The sequence below is a fragment of the Gymnogyps californianus genome, chromosome 14 (genome assembly GCF_018139145.2).
Source record: "Gymnogyps californianus isolate 813 chromosome 14, ASM1813914v2, whole genome shotgun sequence".
Classification (NCBI taxonomy): domain Eukaryota; kingdom Metazoa; phylum Chordata; class Aves; order Accipitriformes; family Cathartidae; genus Gymnogyps; species Gymnogyps californianus.
In genome coordinates this window covers 8,694,296-8,707,671 of record NC_059484.1, presented here as the reverse complement: position 1 = coordinate 8,707,671, position 13,376 = coordinate 8,694,296, and the positions used below count along the sequence as shown (strand labels likewise).

The 13,376-nt window shown below is 37.8% G+C and overlaps 1 protein-coding gene across 3 annotated transcripts in view; it reads left to right on the top strand.

Annotated features, from left to right (window-relative positions):
* Positions 1-10,158, top strand: part of FABP6 (fatty acid binding protein 6) — a 45,468-nt gene extending 35,310 nt beyond the window's left edge. For all 3 annotated transcript variants that reach the window (XM_050905418.1, XM_050905419.1, XM_050905420.1), the window contains exons 3-6: positions 5,757-5,861; positions 6,726-6,901; positions 8,810-8,899; positions 10,028-10,158. In XM_050905418.1, coding sequence (XP_050761375.1) covers positions 5,757-5,861; positions 6,726-6,901; positions 8,810-8,899; positions 10,028-10,081 — 425 coding nt within the window. In that variant the 3' untranslated portion in view covers positions 10,082-10,158. The remainder of the gene's footprint in view (positions 1-5,756; positions 5,862-6,725; positions 6,902-8,809; positions 8,900-10,027) is intronic.
* The last annotated feature ends 3,218 nt before the right edge of the window (positions 10,159-13,376 follow it).

Sequence of the window (13,376 nt, the reverse complement as noted above, 5' to 3'; positions counted from 1 at the left end):
TCATTAAATTGTGTTGAAGTGTTAGTTCAACTGTAGATGATTTCCCACTGAATTCAGGGGAGCCAGCATTTGGCCTCTGATCTATAATGTTTAATTAAATCTGTATGAAGCAGTCCTGTGTCATCTTGATTGCCAAGATAGCAATACAAATGTATTTGTGTTTAAGCAAAGGCTAATGCTGTATGATATGTCAGTGATACCGTAAACCAATGCTTAGGAAATCATCTTCATTTAGAACTATGTCCCAAAGTGAAACGTATGAAGATAATTGCTTCTATAAATACTGATATATTTTTATAGATTATAGAAATATAAATGATACATTTAACATGACTCTTATCGAGCTGATTATAACCAGCTCAGGGGAATTTTTTTTTTTTTTTTTTTTTACAGTTAGAGAACGAGGGGAGCGGCGATTCATCTTGGAGATTCAGCTGTGGCACAGGGCTAGTTGCAAACCCTGGCATGCTCTAACTGAAGTCAGGGGTTTACATGGGTGAGGTGGGGGCTCGGTGTAGGACATGCTGCCTGGCATACGGGCCCTGACAGTTGGCCACCAGATGGCAGACACAGTTGCCTATAGAATAATGATATTTTCTTTGACCTACATAAAGAACAGCTGCATCTTTCTCCATTGAAAATTATAGATAGATAGTGCCACTATCTGAAAGCTGTTTTCAGCTTTTACACCTGAAGCTTTTTATTCTTTTGCCTTTCTCTGTTACGATTTTCACCTTGTGCCAGGGAAATATCTTTTATTTTTCCACTGGTCTCAGTTATAGCTGTTAATTCAGTTGGATTTGAACTGAGTTCTGTTAAGCAGAAGTATAAAATTACCAAGGTCGTTTGCAGCAGCGTGCAGGCTCTACATTGTAGTAGTTGGAATGGATTAAATACATGTAATGTATTTAAAATACATGTATGCGTAGACATAGATAATTTGGTTTTAATTTATTCTTTTTTTTACTGGATAATTCTGGAGTTCTCTGCACCATTTAGTTCAATGACCAGCCCACCAAGGATGAAGCACTGCTGTAGGGGTATGCAAAAGCAACATCAGATGCTCACAGCTCTGAAGAGGCAGGAAAATCATGAATATTGTAAATGCGAAGTGTAAGGTCATTAAAAGGATACTGGTTTTAGCTGAAACTGAAGAGACAGGGACTTGGATGACTAACCTTAGCAATTGTGCAAGTGACCATAACTTCAGTAAAGTCAGAGGGCCTCCATTCCTTTATTCTTGGAATAAACATTGTCCTGACTCAGTATTTGGAAGACTACTTAATGAAATTCTTCATTCTCCAACACACTATCGAATTTCATGACGTTTTATAACAAAAAAGGCAGGAATGAAAGTAAGGACTTATTTCAGAATAAGTAAGCAGAAACATGGGTGCAAATTCACAATGCACATTAAAAACTCCTCTGCACAGACAGGTACAGATGATGGCACGTTTGCTCAAAACTTGTTCTAAACTGATTCTGATCCTGAGCAGCCAGGCAGAGCAAGCACGTTTATTAACACTGTGTAGTCTTACCTTTATTGTTTGGAAGGATGTTTGTAACCTGCTCTGGAACTCTTATGTACAGCGTAGCATACAACTCCTTGGAGGTGAATAGACTCATACCTAGTGTGTGGCAAGAGTGACCCACCCAGTCAAATAGTTATTCATTGGTGATTTACTGTACTACACACTGGCTCTATGCCCACCACATCGCCACTGCAGGCAAGCTCTAAGTATTGTATAGTTGTGTAGATGTCAGCATTTTTATATCACGTCACAAGAAAGCTAGCAATATAAGTTGATCTTTATCGAGAGAGAGAGAGAACATAAAAGCTCAAGTACTGTTCATATAATCTGATTATCTTTTTCCTCTTTCACAGAACTGTGGCTTTTTTCTTATCCAGTTTGATCTATCTTCCAAGGTCCATGTGGTGTTACTATGCCAGTGGTATTGTCCCCCAATAAGTTTTATGTAAACAGAAGAGTTTGTGGCTTGAGTTCATTTACCTTCTTCACAGGGTTATGCATATCTCTCTGGAACACTGAAAGCCTGGTGCAAGACAGAGGCCTTCAGTGCTCAGCTAACCTGAGGATGGTCTCACTGGTCACCCGCTCTCCAAAAGCACAGTTGGGACTGGACACTGGTTATCTTTCCGTATACACAGAGCCACCTGGAGACGGCAAGAATCTTAACTAGGGACTTGCTCAGCCAGTTGTGCTAAGCAGCTGTGAAGATTCTCACAGCCCATCAGTGGAGCAAGTGTAAAACTGAGTGACTGTTTGAAAGTAAATGGTCGCTCAGAGCTCTCGTTATTTGCTTCCAAGGGCTTGTTTATTATAAGAATGTTTAAATTAATGTGCCATCCTGTGGACCCTGGGTTAATGCCTGGACTTAGGATTTCTTACTGGCTGCATCATCCATTCACTATATCATAAGCTCTGATAGGTCACTTTTTCTCAGTGTTTCAGCTTTCTCATGTATGAAATAGGCTTGATGATACTTTCCTCTAAATGGTATATTCAAATATGACTGAAATTACTAGGGGTTTTGCCTCTATTAATGGCATAGAGTTTACACTGTTGTGACTTAACTGGTATCTACTTAGCTTTACCATAGCAATAAGAACTGAGGCTTCTATGTATGTGCAACCACCTCATTGTTTTCCATGCTAATGCTGTTTCTCTTTATATAGATAGGGCCTAAGCATCTGGGTCCAGCTGATAAAGAAAGTTTCCTTTTCAGTTGTCTACTCCTGCACAATTGGTCATTGAGTTCAGCAATCTGGGGATTAAGCTGAAGGAGCTTTAATTAAAAAACTAAGTGTCAAATATGGTTGCAGGACAGTCAGAATCATTTTACAGACACTTCTAAATCAAAAGTAGAAAGGGAACGCTGGCAGTGAAACAATTTTCTCTGTTCCTTCCCTGAATCTTATGTATTTGTAATTGATATAGAAACCCCCAGTTTCATACTTTTCTCCCACACTACTGTGTTTTGAATGCTAATCACAAGACACAGAGAATGTTCACAGAGGGAAGGTATATTGCTCTCTTCTATTTCAAGTATGGAGACATCCTTTTAATTGCATGCAGACAGCAGATGGTATGGCTTTTGTGGCGTCATGAACTCCAGCACAATATAGTCAGCCACTGCACAGCATGGTACAATTTAAAGCTGAGCAAATACGGGGAGAGTAAAGGGTAAGAGGTGGGAAGGCAGTAATTCCTAGGACATTTGTTCCATTTTTATTTTACAAATTGACAATGATTTTGTTATGCTTCACTCTTGTTCACTTTCTGCATCTGTTCTGGAAAACTGCTTTCCTGCCAGGAACATACACCCAAACAAATAGTTTTAAAAGGATTGTTGTCAACTTCAAAAACCACATCTCCATTTGAAAGCTTTATGTTTTCTTTCATAAGAAGATGTAAGATTTTGAAGTTACTTTCTTTCAGACTTCAGAAGAGGAAGTAGGTAAAAAAAACCCCAGAAATAATATAAATTCCCAACTAATAAACATGAGGTAAGCTCTTTTCCAGTCCACAGGTACAATCTGTCACAAAACTGACTCGGAATTTTCTGAAGCTTTTTCTGGTCAGAAAATTCTTTTCCATTAGAAGTCCCCTTCTTGCCTGATTCAGACTTTTCACCCATCGGTCAGTGTGTTATTCTGGAATCCCTCTCATTTTTCCCCTGTAAGGAAAAGTTTTGAAACTGCAAAAATTTTCCTAAGACAGGAAATGTTTTCCTATTGAAACCTCATATGCCCTGCGTATTCTGTAACTGGTTTAAAGGCTGTATAACTTAGGGACAGCAGAGGCTTTGTATAAAAGAAAGCAGCTTAGTAAGTAAAATAAAAAATTAATACAAATTAGAGAGGATTTTTTTCGTTGAGTTGCAACATACCCTGACAAGTAATATGCCATTAAATATATATGTATGTATAGCAAATATATTTACGTTTAATAAAACCTTAAACCTGCCCTGACAGATACTAATTTAAGGAGTTACTGTACACACTGGTACGCTGTGACAAAACAGTTGGGTACAGGCTGTCTTATTTCTAGCTCCTCTTTAATTTAATGCTGGTATGACATAATCTACATGCAGTCCCGAATCTGTGAGGCTACATCAAGACACAGCCAGTTTGTGACCATACGAGAGAGGACCCGTAGGAGGCAGGATTCACTAAGAGGCACCATTCTGTCTCAACTCAGTAGAACAGCTTGCAAACTACGCTACCCTCTCCAACATGCAGGATTTAGAGCACAGGCTGACGGAGTGTACAACTGACTATGTGAACTCAAAGACAATGTTATTGGTAATAAAACTGTTTGATGTAGTAATGCTTCTAATTTGTATAGTTTTACAGTAATGATATACCATGATTTATGATATTTAACATTTTACTGACGTTTCATCCCATTACTGAAGTTTGTCTCATTCTCTGACAGAGTGGAATGTGGATAAATCTATTAATTAGAAATACAGAACTGGTTACATAGAATACATTAATTTGAAAGTATACCAAGGAGAGCGGTGGTGAAGTTTAGTGGACCTTTGTTTTCCATGGTTTTAATCACCCAGCCTATGTTCCTGTTCTTCTGATCAGTTTCTTGACTCTAAATAGACATGTTCTTGCATTAGCATGTGGGATTAAATCAATTGCATTTAAGAAATGGAACCCACTTTGCATACAGCAAAACTTGTTGAACACTGTTATATATTTCTCCAGACTTTTATAAAACCAGGGAAAAATAGATTTTCTGTTCCTTCCCAAATTTATTACTTTAATTAAATAAAATAAAATTCCAATCTATGACACCATTTTCACATAAATCCTAGGAATGTTTTTGTTCAGACTAAAAATTGTTGGTCTGTATCCTCAGCCAGTGGAGCTATGCCAATACACAGCAGCTGGGAATTTCCTACCCTGCTATCTGTGTGTGGCAATGGATTCATTAGGCATAGGACATCTCCTGTATGCATTCTAAATTACCCAGCAGACTCCCTGACTTTTAACATATGGTTATCTTGCATAAATCAGAGCTCTGCTTTTCCAAAATAAGTATATTTTTTGTACTTTGTGCAAACACTTGCTAAGCAATACAAAGCACTATTTGTCTCTTGATATTAAATAAGGTATGGGATCATGGTGCCATGGACTAATCTAATGTATTTTACATCCAAGTAGTGTAAAATATTTCATAATTCTTTTTTCTGTGTGGAGATAAGGTAAGACATGTGCAGGTGCAGTAATTTACCCAGAATGTCATTGCCCATATCCTACCAGAATTACTTAGGAATCTGTGCAGGTTGTTTCTTGTTTTCATATTTTGACTAATATAGGGTACACTTCCAAACAGAGCAAGGCTGTGATCTCAGGACACTGCTTTGAAGCTGTTTTCTCTCTGCTTCATTATAACGTATTTTACCATTATTCCATCCTGAATGCAAAATCAGTGGAATCTTGAAAGTAAAAATAGATCACTTTGTTTAAATACGCACTAAAATGAAAACTGAGCTTTTGTCCTTGATTTCTGCTGATCTCCAGATTATTGTCAAGGATGTATAATTGAATTATAACCTTGATTTTCATACAGGTCAATGGCATCCATGCTAGTGACTCACATAGATCATAAAAGTATATTTCCAAGGGGTGTGGGTATAGGTGAGCTGAACAGCTTGGGCTCGTTTATAAAAACGAGGGCCTCAAGCCATCTGCACTTATCCATTCTTCTTTGTTCCAGCTGCTATTCTGCTCTACCAGCCCCATCACCAGGGCAACATGGCATTCGCAGGCAAATACGAATTCGAAGGTGATGAGAACTATGATGACTTTGTGAAGAAGATTGGTAAGTACGTCTTGGGGTGTAAGTCTTAAAGGTTATAAATTAGTTAAAAATGCTTTTTTAAAAAAAAGGCTTTTTACTGAAATGCGCTGAGATCAACAGGGGCTAAGACTGGTAGGAGTGCTCTGCACTTCAGCAAGGAGATTCAGTTTTCATTCTTATAAGAAGCACTGTCAGTCGCAGGAAATAGTCCTGTTCTACAGAAGTAGTATTCTTTTTCAGTGGCAGCAGAATGAAGGGCCAAGATGTTCGCAGTTGGTGGTTGTGAAGGTCACTTTTTCTGTCCTTAGTATTCATCGGTGGGAGTATACATTTAGTGTGAAAATGCTTGTCAAAATCTTACACAGGAGCAGGTTTCTGTGAATGCTTTCAGAAGACTGTGCAAACCTGTTTCAGAGATTACCCTGTAAAAGCTCTTAGGGACACTGTGGTCTGTGTGCCTAAGTTCAGTGCTTGTGTTCATTTATTTAAAAAGCAATAGCAAATAGTAAATAGGTATGTGCAGCTATGTAGCAAAGGCACAAGTTCATACACATTAAATTCCACGCATCTGCATGTGTAGATTAAGTAGAAGGGAATATTTATATATACTTTGTATCTATACATTTATTCTGTGTATCGTTTCTCAGGGAAAAGAATGTAAGACCAAAACTTAATATTTTAGCAAATGCATTGATGTACCCATATCTTCCTTTATACCAGTAATTTAAACTCAGAGCTTTGATACTGCTGTAAAAAACCAGGAAAAAACCCAACAAATCAGATGCTCAGACACCAATGTCTGAGAACAAACATACCATTAGCATGCTTCAATTCAAATACAGCTGGTAGGCTATTAGATTTGATAAACTGCGTGTGTCTATTAAGGTCTCCCCAGTGACAAGATTGAAATGGGAAGGAATTGCAAAATAGTCACTGAGGTGGTGCAGAATGGAAATGACTTCACCTGGACGCAGCATTTCCCAGGAGGCCGCACCACAAGCAACACATTCACAATTGGCAAGGAAGCAGACATGGAGACAATGGGTGGTAAAAAGTTCAAGGTAAATTAATTTAGGTCTTAAGTTCTACACTGTCTCAGTTGTTTTTTAATTTAGGGTGAAAATCAAATCTGTCTCAGGGACATCTTCCTTAAATTGTTTTTTTCATCTGTCATAGCTTAGAAACATATAATTTTTCCCCCATTTCTTGATGCCCCTAGCAAAATATCTAAATCTGATTTTAAAGAGAGCTAGAGCTTCAGAACTGTACGTACTAATAAAGAATGAGGGTAGAGTGTCAAGCATCTACTGGTGTCGCAGCTCAAGCAAACATAATGCTTATTAAAACTCTAAAGAGCTGGTTGGCAGCTGTGTCATTGTCCAGCACTGTACAGCAACTGCAGCACACTCGGAGGGGAGTGCTGTGGTCCCTGGCTCTGCCCATGCCTGTTGGCAGTGCTCACCTTTTGAAGTCACCTGTGCCTGAGCCTTAAAAGACTGTGTAAAGTGAAGGGGAAAAAAAAAAAATCTGTGTCCTACTTCCTGTTGGAAGTACAGAGCAACTTGCAACTTAAGCAGCCTCTAGCGAGACGAAGATTACACGATATTGATCTGCTCTTGTCATGGACAAAATCTGGATGCAAAACCTGCTGTAAAACGGTTGCTTTACTTTATTCATTTCTCATCTATTTAAAGAGATAAGACAGTTTGGGACAGCTGAAGTCTGCATTTGTGAGGTGTCCAGAATGCTACAATAGAGTACTGGATAAATGCTTTATACATATTGAAGAGACAGGAAAACCAGCAATTGCATCAGGGAGCTGTGGCAAACTGAGAATAGCAATAGCATTGCATGATATCCAGAATGCTTTTTTAGTCATACCTTTCTGATTACGAGAGGAAAAAACCCATGTCTTTGGCTTTGAGAAATCTTTGTGAAACCTAACAGATACAATAAGACACAATTCTACTTTCTCAATTTATTGCAAACTTAACAATTTTGAAATATTACCAATTCCATTCTCTTCTTTTTGGCCCTGGGCACTTCAGCATTCCAAAGCCTATTAAGTAGCCAAAGATGGAGGCAGGGTAAATGACTCTCAGCAGAGAAACCACTGCCTTTTAGTATAGTGTCACTAAACAATACATGAACTACTAAGATGGTTTCCTTGTATCTGGTAAAAAATGTCCACTCATCTCTTCATTTTGCAAATTACTTTTTTCTCCTCTAAATATGACTGGCTCATCTGTCTTTATTACTAAAAGCACAGGCAAGACTGACTAGTTATACAGACAAGACTGATTTTGTGATGGAACTACGTATCTAGTTTTGGCGGTCAGCTGAGCTGCTGTAGTATTTGTGATCTTCATAGTAGCATCCTGGCATACTTCTTCCACACAGAAACAGCTCTTATAGCAACTGGCACATATTACAGTATAAACGTGTGATTGCAGACTGTGCAGTCATGTTCACCTATACTTAAATGAGCGAGATGAATTCTACTGTAGTTAGAGGTATGAAACTCAGGATCTAGGGTGAAGATTCACATCACTTGTCCACAGTGACTTTTGCGCTGCTTGCAGGCAGGTTATTAGTATCTGAGAATGCTACTTCAAAATTAACTCATACAATCATGCCTTTTACTTCACTGTCAAAACAAGAGAACCACATAAAACATTGAGGAGTGAATGAGAAGCATAGTCTGTAGTCAGATCATTATTGAGCTACGAATGAATATTGCATAGATATGGAACTTGCATGTATTGTTAGATGAACATTTTTCTATTGTGAACATTTAAGAACTAAAGCAGAAGGATTTTAGTCTTGTTCATGAAGCTGCATGTATAATACACAACTTCTACTTTTTTAAAAGTAAAAACCTTAAGCATCAGGTATACAGATGTTTACAGTGTATCTGATAATATAAATGCCAGTAACCCCAGGGAACATTAAACCTTTCTCTATTACAGGCAACTGTTAAAATGGAAGATGGGAAAATAGTAGCTGATTTTCCCAACTATCATCATACTGCAGAGATTTGTGGAGGAAAGCTAGTGGAGGTGAGTTCTCAAATATCGAGGTTAGTTTATAAAAAACAAACAAACAAACCAACCCTCAAGAGCAGCAGGCTTAAAATTTTGAGTTTAGAAAAAATCTTTATATAAAGTAAAGCAAAACTATTAAATAACCTTCTCCTTCACTCTAGATAATCTTCTACAATTTTGTGCGGGTTTAATCCAAAAATTAAATGAACAAACTTTTCATCATATATTTTTGGTAAACTTGAAATGTAGATCTTGCATTTTAGGCACAGACACACAGTTTTATAGCTGTAAGACTGGAATGTTCAGACTGAAATATGCCCAAGCTGCCATGTCTTTGACTGTATTCACTGTGCCTATGCCTCAAGAATAGAAAATAATATATATATAAAAAAAACTTTTCACCTACTACTTACATGTTTCTATAAAGTTATTAACTTTGTTTCATTCTTAGAAAACTACCTAGCTGCAACTCCTCACAATTTCTGTAGAACCCTATTTCCCTAGTCTTACCAAAGGAAAAAAACAAAACAAAACACAAAAGAGGTTGGATTTCAAGTAGTATCCTATTTTATCAACAAAATGGCAACATAGCTTTGGAAGATTACTGAAATGACAATACTTACAGTAAAACTTGTAAAACAGAAAGGATTGTCAAACATCATCATTTCTGATTCTCAAAACTTCTCCTGAAATGACTTATGTCTGCGCCAGTAACGTATGTCTGAGTGCGTCTTCAACAGAGACTAACCAGAAGTAAGTTACTTGTGAATCAAGAAAGGATACTCACCCTCCCTGAAAGTAATAGTGTCAATCATTTATTGCTTTTGGAGAACAATTATCTCACTTGTCTAAAACCCTGATAACTTGGAGTTGTTGAAGTCACATCTAACACAGGATACATGTAAATTATCCCTAAACCCCTGTTTAGAAGTTGTGCTTTTTGTTTAAGAATATTTTTGCACTGTGTATTTCAGACTTGACAAGGACATTCAGCTTATTTTCTAGATATGTCTTCTACCAAAGGGTAAATGTTGCTTCAGTAAAGGATAGGTTCTGTGAGCCAGTCAGCAGGTCTTTTAATTTGTGACGCTGAAGTTCTAATTACAATGTTCAACCAAATTTTTGGTTTGCTCTTTATTCCAGATTTCTACTGCTTCTGGTGTAGTCTACAAAAGGACCAGCAAAAGGATTGCTTAAGGCAGTAAAGCCAGTCTCTTCCAGTGCACTGAAAAACAAACAACAATACAAATAAATAAAAGAGTGCTGATTGTCTTTCCCTCTCTCTTTGTATTACAAACATTAAGAATTGTTTTTCAGAGTCATGTTATCCTCAACATTACTGCTTACCCCATTCCTAAAGATCTGACAAATACTCAGAAAATCAGAATGCAAAAGCAGAAGATGCAACAAAGCATTTAATGATGCTGTCCAGTCTGTTTCAGGATATGATACATACTTGGCATATTCAAATGTTGTCTACCACCTACTTAATAGAAGCTCTATTCAGCTTCTGTTGAGAGAATAGGACAATACTCTGCCTAAAGCGTACATCAAAATGCAAGATGGTGAAAGTCATTTGCCCTATTGTTGGTTGGAGGGCAGAAATGTAGGAGCCTGAAAACAAGAGAAAGTCAGTTTATCACTCATTGAAAGAGGCTTTCATACTGCTATCATGGTTTTCTTGTTCTCATCAGTATCTATCTCCTCGTGACCCAAATTCTTAGGAGACATTTAAGGTTTTACAGACAGACTCCTGCAGGAAAATGTGCAATCCTGTTATTTACATAGAGTGCATATGAAAACCTTTTTTCTTGAACACAGCAGGAATTAGAAGTAACACCATTTTTGGATTCACTGTTCCAAATCACTTCTGGCCCATACCTGGTCCACAAAGCTTTTCCCTTTTCAGACTCCTTTTTCCAGCTGTCTTGCCTTCTGGATCCACCTAGCTGCTTGCCCTCACAAGCTAATCAGTAACTAGCCACGGCATGTGTCTTGTGTACACAAAAGTTCATTTTCTGATGGGCTTATGTTACATGACTGATAATCCCAATCATTTCAGGTCTCTTGTGTTAAAAAAAGGCTTTTAATTCCTTTTTATATTTTTTCTCAATAGAGATTACTAAGCTTTCCAGCTGCAACAAGACTTCATCCAGACTCCATCAGTTTACCCAAAACAGGCTGCACATGTCTTATGACCAGGTGTTGCTCAATATATTACTTATTCTGTTTCCAAGGCAAAGCATAATGCTGAACTCTAATTAAACATGAGTCAAATCTGAAACCTGTTCAATCTTGAGACATTCTTTTGGTACTTGCAACAAACAGATCTACTGATTTAATAGAATTTTGCTGAAATTCAGCCTCTTCAGTTATATGAGGTCATATTGAGAAGTCATAAGGGATCTCTTCAGGCTTACTCCTCATTGAGTTCAAGTCAGCTAGTACATTCCTCTGCAAATAATAATGTGACATCTTAGAACATCTGGATTTAGAATGTACCCATCATATTCAGCACTTAACCAACTACACTGAATGACCTGTAGAGTTAGGCACAGGTAGACACTGGGCAAGTGTTATATGAAACTAAAGCTCATACTATTATTAAGGGATGGTGGCTTTTGTCTGAACCATTCACACCCACAAGAATCTGCTCTGAAAGAGATGATGCCGATACCTGATGCTTACCTGCTTTGAAAACAAAATGGAACCAGCTACCACTAATTCCAGTTCTAGAAGCAACTACATTTAGTGTTGTGCAACTGGCACATTTTGTTTGCACATTCTGCGTGTGATCAAGTAACTCCCCATTATACAGACAACAATGCTTTGAAAGGAAGGGTGGGATTTTTATCTAGGCTCTCTAGAAAGCATGTAAGGGGTGCTTTCACATGGGAAAAAAGCATTGCTGCCTTCTCAATTAGAAGACATTCTTTAGGCTTGTCTTGAAACAGCAGTAGGGAGTGCAAAATAAACACTCCTTGGGAAAAAAGAAAAGAAAAAACTTGTGCAAAATTATCACTAAGAATCCATCAGTGTTTGGCCCACATTTGCTAGTATTTAGACTTCTCAGGAAAAAATAGCACCAAGCTAAATTTTGAGCAACACCTGTACACTTTACTGATGAGTTGATTATACTGATCAAAGAGCATTATATCAACTTTAAATTGTTCACTACGGTGTGTAAAACTTGGTAAAACAAAAGGATCAAACAGTGGCTTTGACAACTTTGCAAACACCAAGTTGTAGCTTTCTCACAAATCGGGAGATGGTAGTAGTTTCCCTTTCTTGTTTAAAAAAGCAGCAAGCTGCAGCTGTAAGATTTTTTTTAAAAATAAGTTCAATTTTAACCTTTGATGCCTGATCAACATTAGCGGACTTTTTTCCCACCTGTATCCCTGCTGCAGCTCTTGTAAGGACTCACCAATACAGTTTTTTAATTTTAATGTCAGCTTTCTCATTTGTTTGGTTACATCTGCAACATCCTCCCATGTAAGGAGGTAACTAGTACTATACCCCATTTTGTATTCCTAGCCATGTTTCTCTGCATATGCTTTTGCAGCAGCCTTTCTCACTTCAAAGTCTGCCAGGGAAGTACGAGTTAATCAGCATGTAGAAATTCTGATCTATGACTATGCTGCAACTGACAGCATCAAACAGCACAAGCATAGGGTGGGAAGTTTTGCATCCATTTGTTTAAAAAATTAACTCAGCTTTGCATGCACCTCTGCAGCTCCCTCCAAAAGTAATTGTGGCAAAAAGTCTTCAGAAAAATGTCTTTAAGTTGGCTGAACTCTTCTACATTCACTCTTCCTGAGGAGGTATGTTTTCACAACAGAAAAAAAAAAAGTTAGTCACATGAAAAAGTATTTACCTAGAAATTAAACGTGTGGAATTGCCACCAACATTTAAAGCATTCTGGAGAGAACTGTCAATCGAAGCAGTATTAGGCCAACTCAAATTCTCATAAATCTTTTCCCTTTCAGAGGCAGCTGTTGGACTTAATCTGCCCTAACTCCACCCATGATACAGCAGCACAAACAGAACCTAGAAGTCAATGGACAATTCCTGCTTAGAAGATACAGTCACCAGAAGAAAGACTGAACATACAACTACATTCTCCTATTCAGCCTTTCAGTCTCCTCAGCTAAGATGGCACCCCCAAGACGCACTGGCCATGTGAGCTGGAACAATCTGTTCTTATATTATGTACCTACCCTGTCTGCATATTTTCTGCCTTTCTTGTGCAGTGACCAAATTCCTGATCTGCCTAATCCTTCACAATTTATTATTCGGCAAGGCCTTTCCATCACATTTGTCCTACCACTCTTCTGTTCTGTAAAACATTATGAGTGCTCAGATCAAGTATTTTTAAGGTACAAACATATATTCTTTCCTAGCTCTTAAAAGCTAAGGAGAAACCACTAAAAAAAAAAAAAAGAGGGTACTTCAGCTGTGTGCTTATTTATTGGAAACTTTCATTGGCAACTTA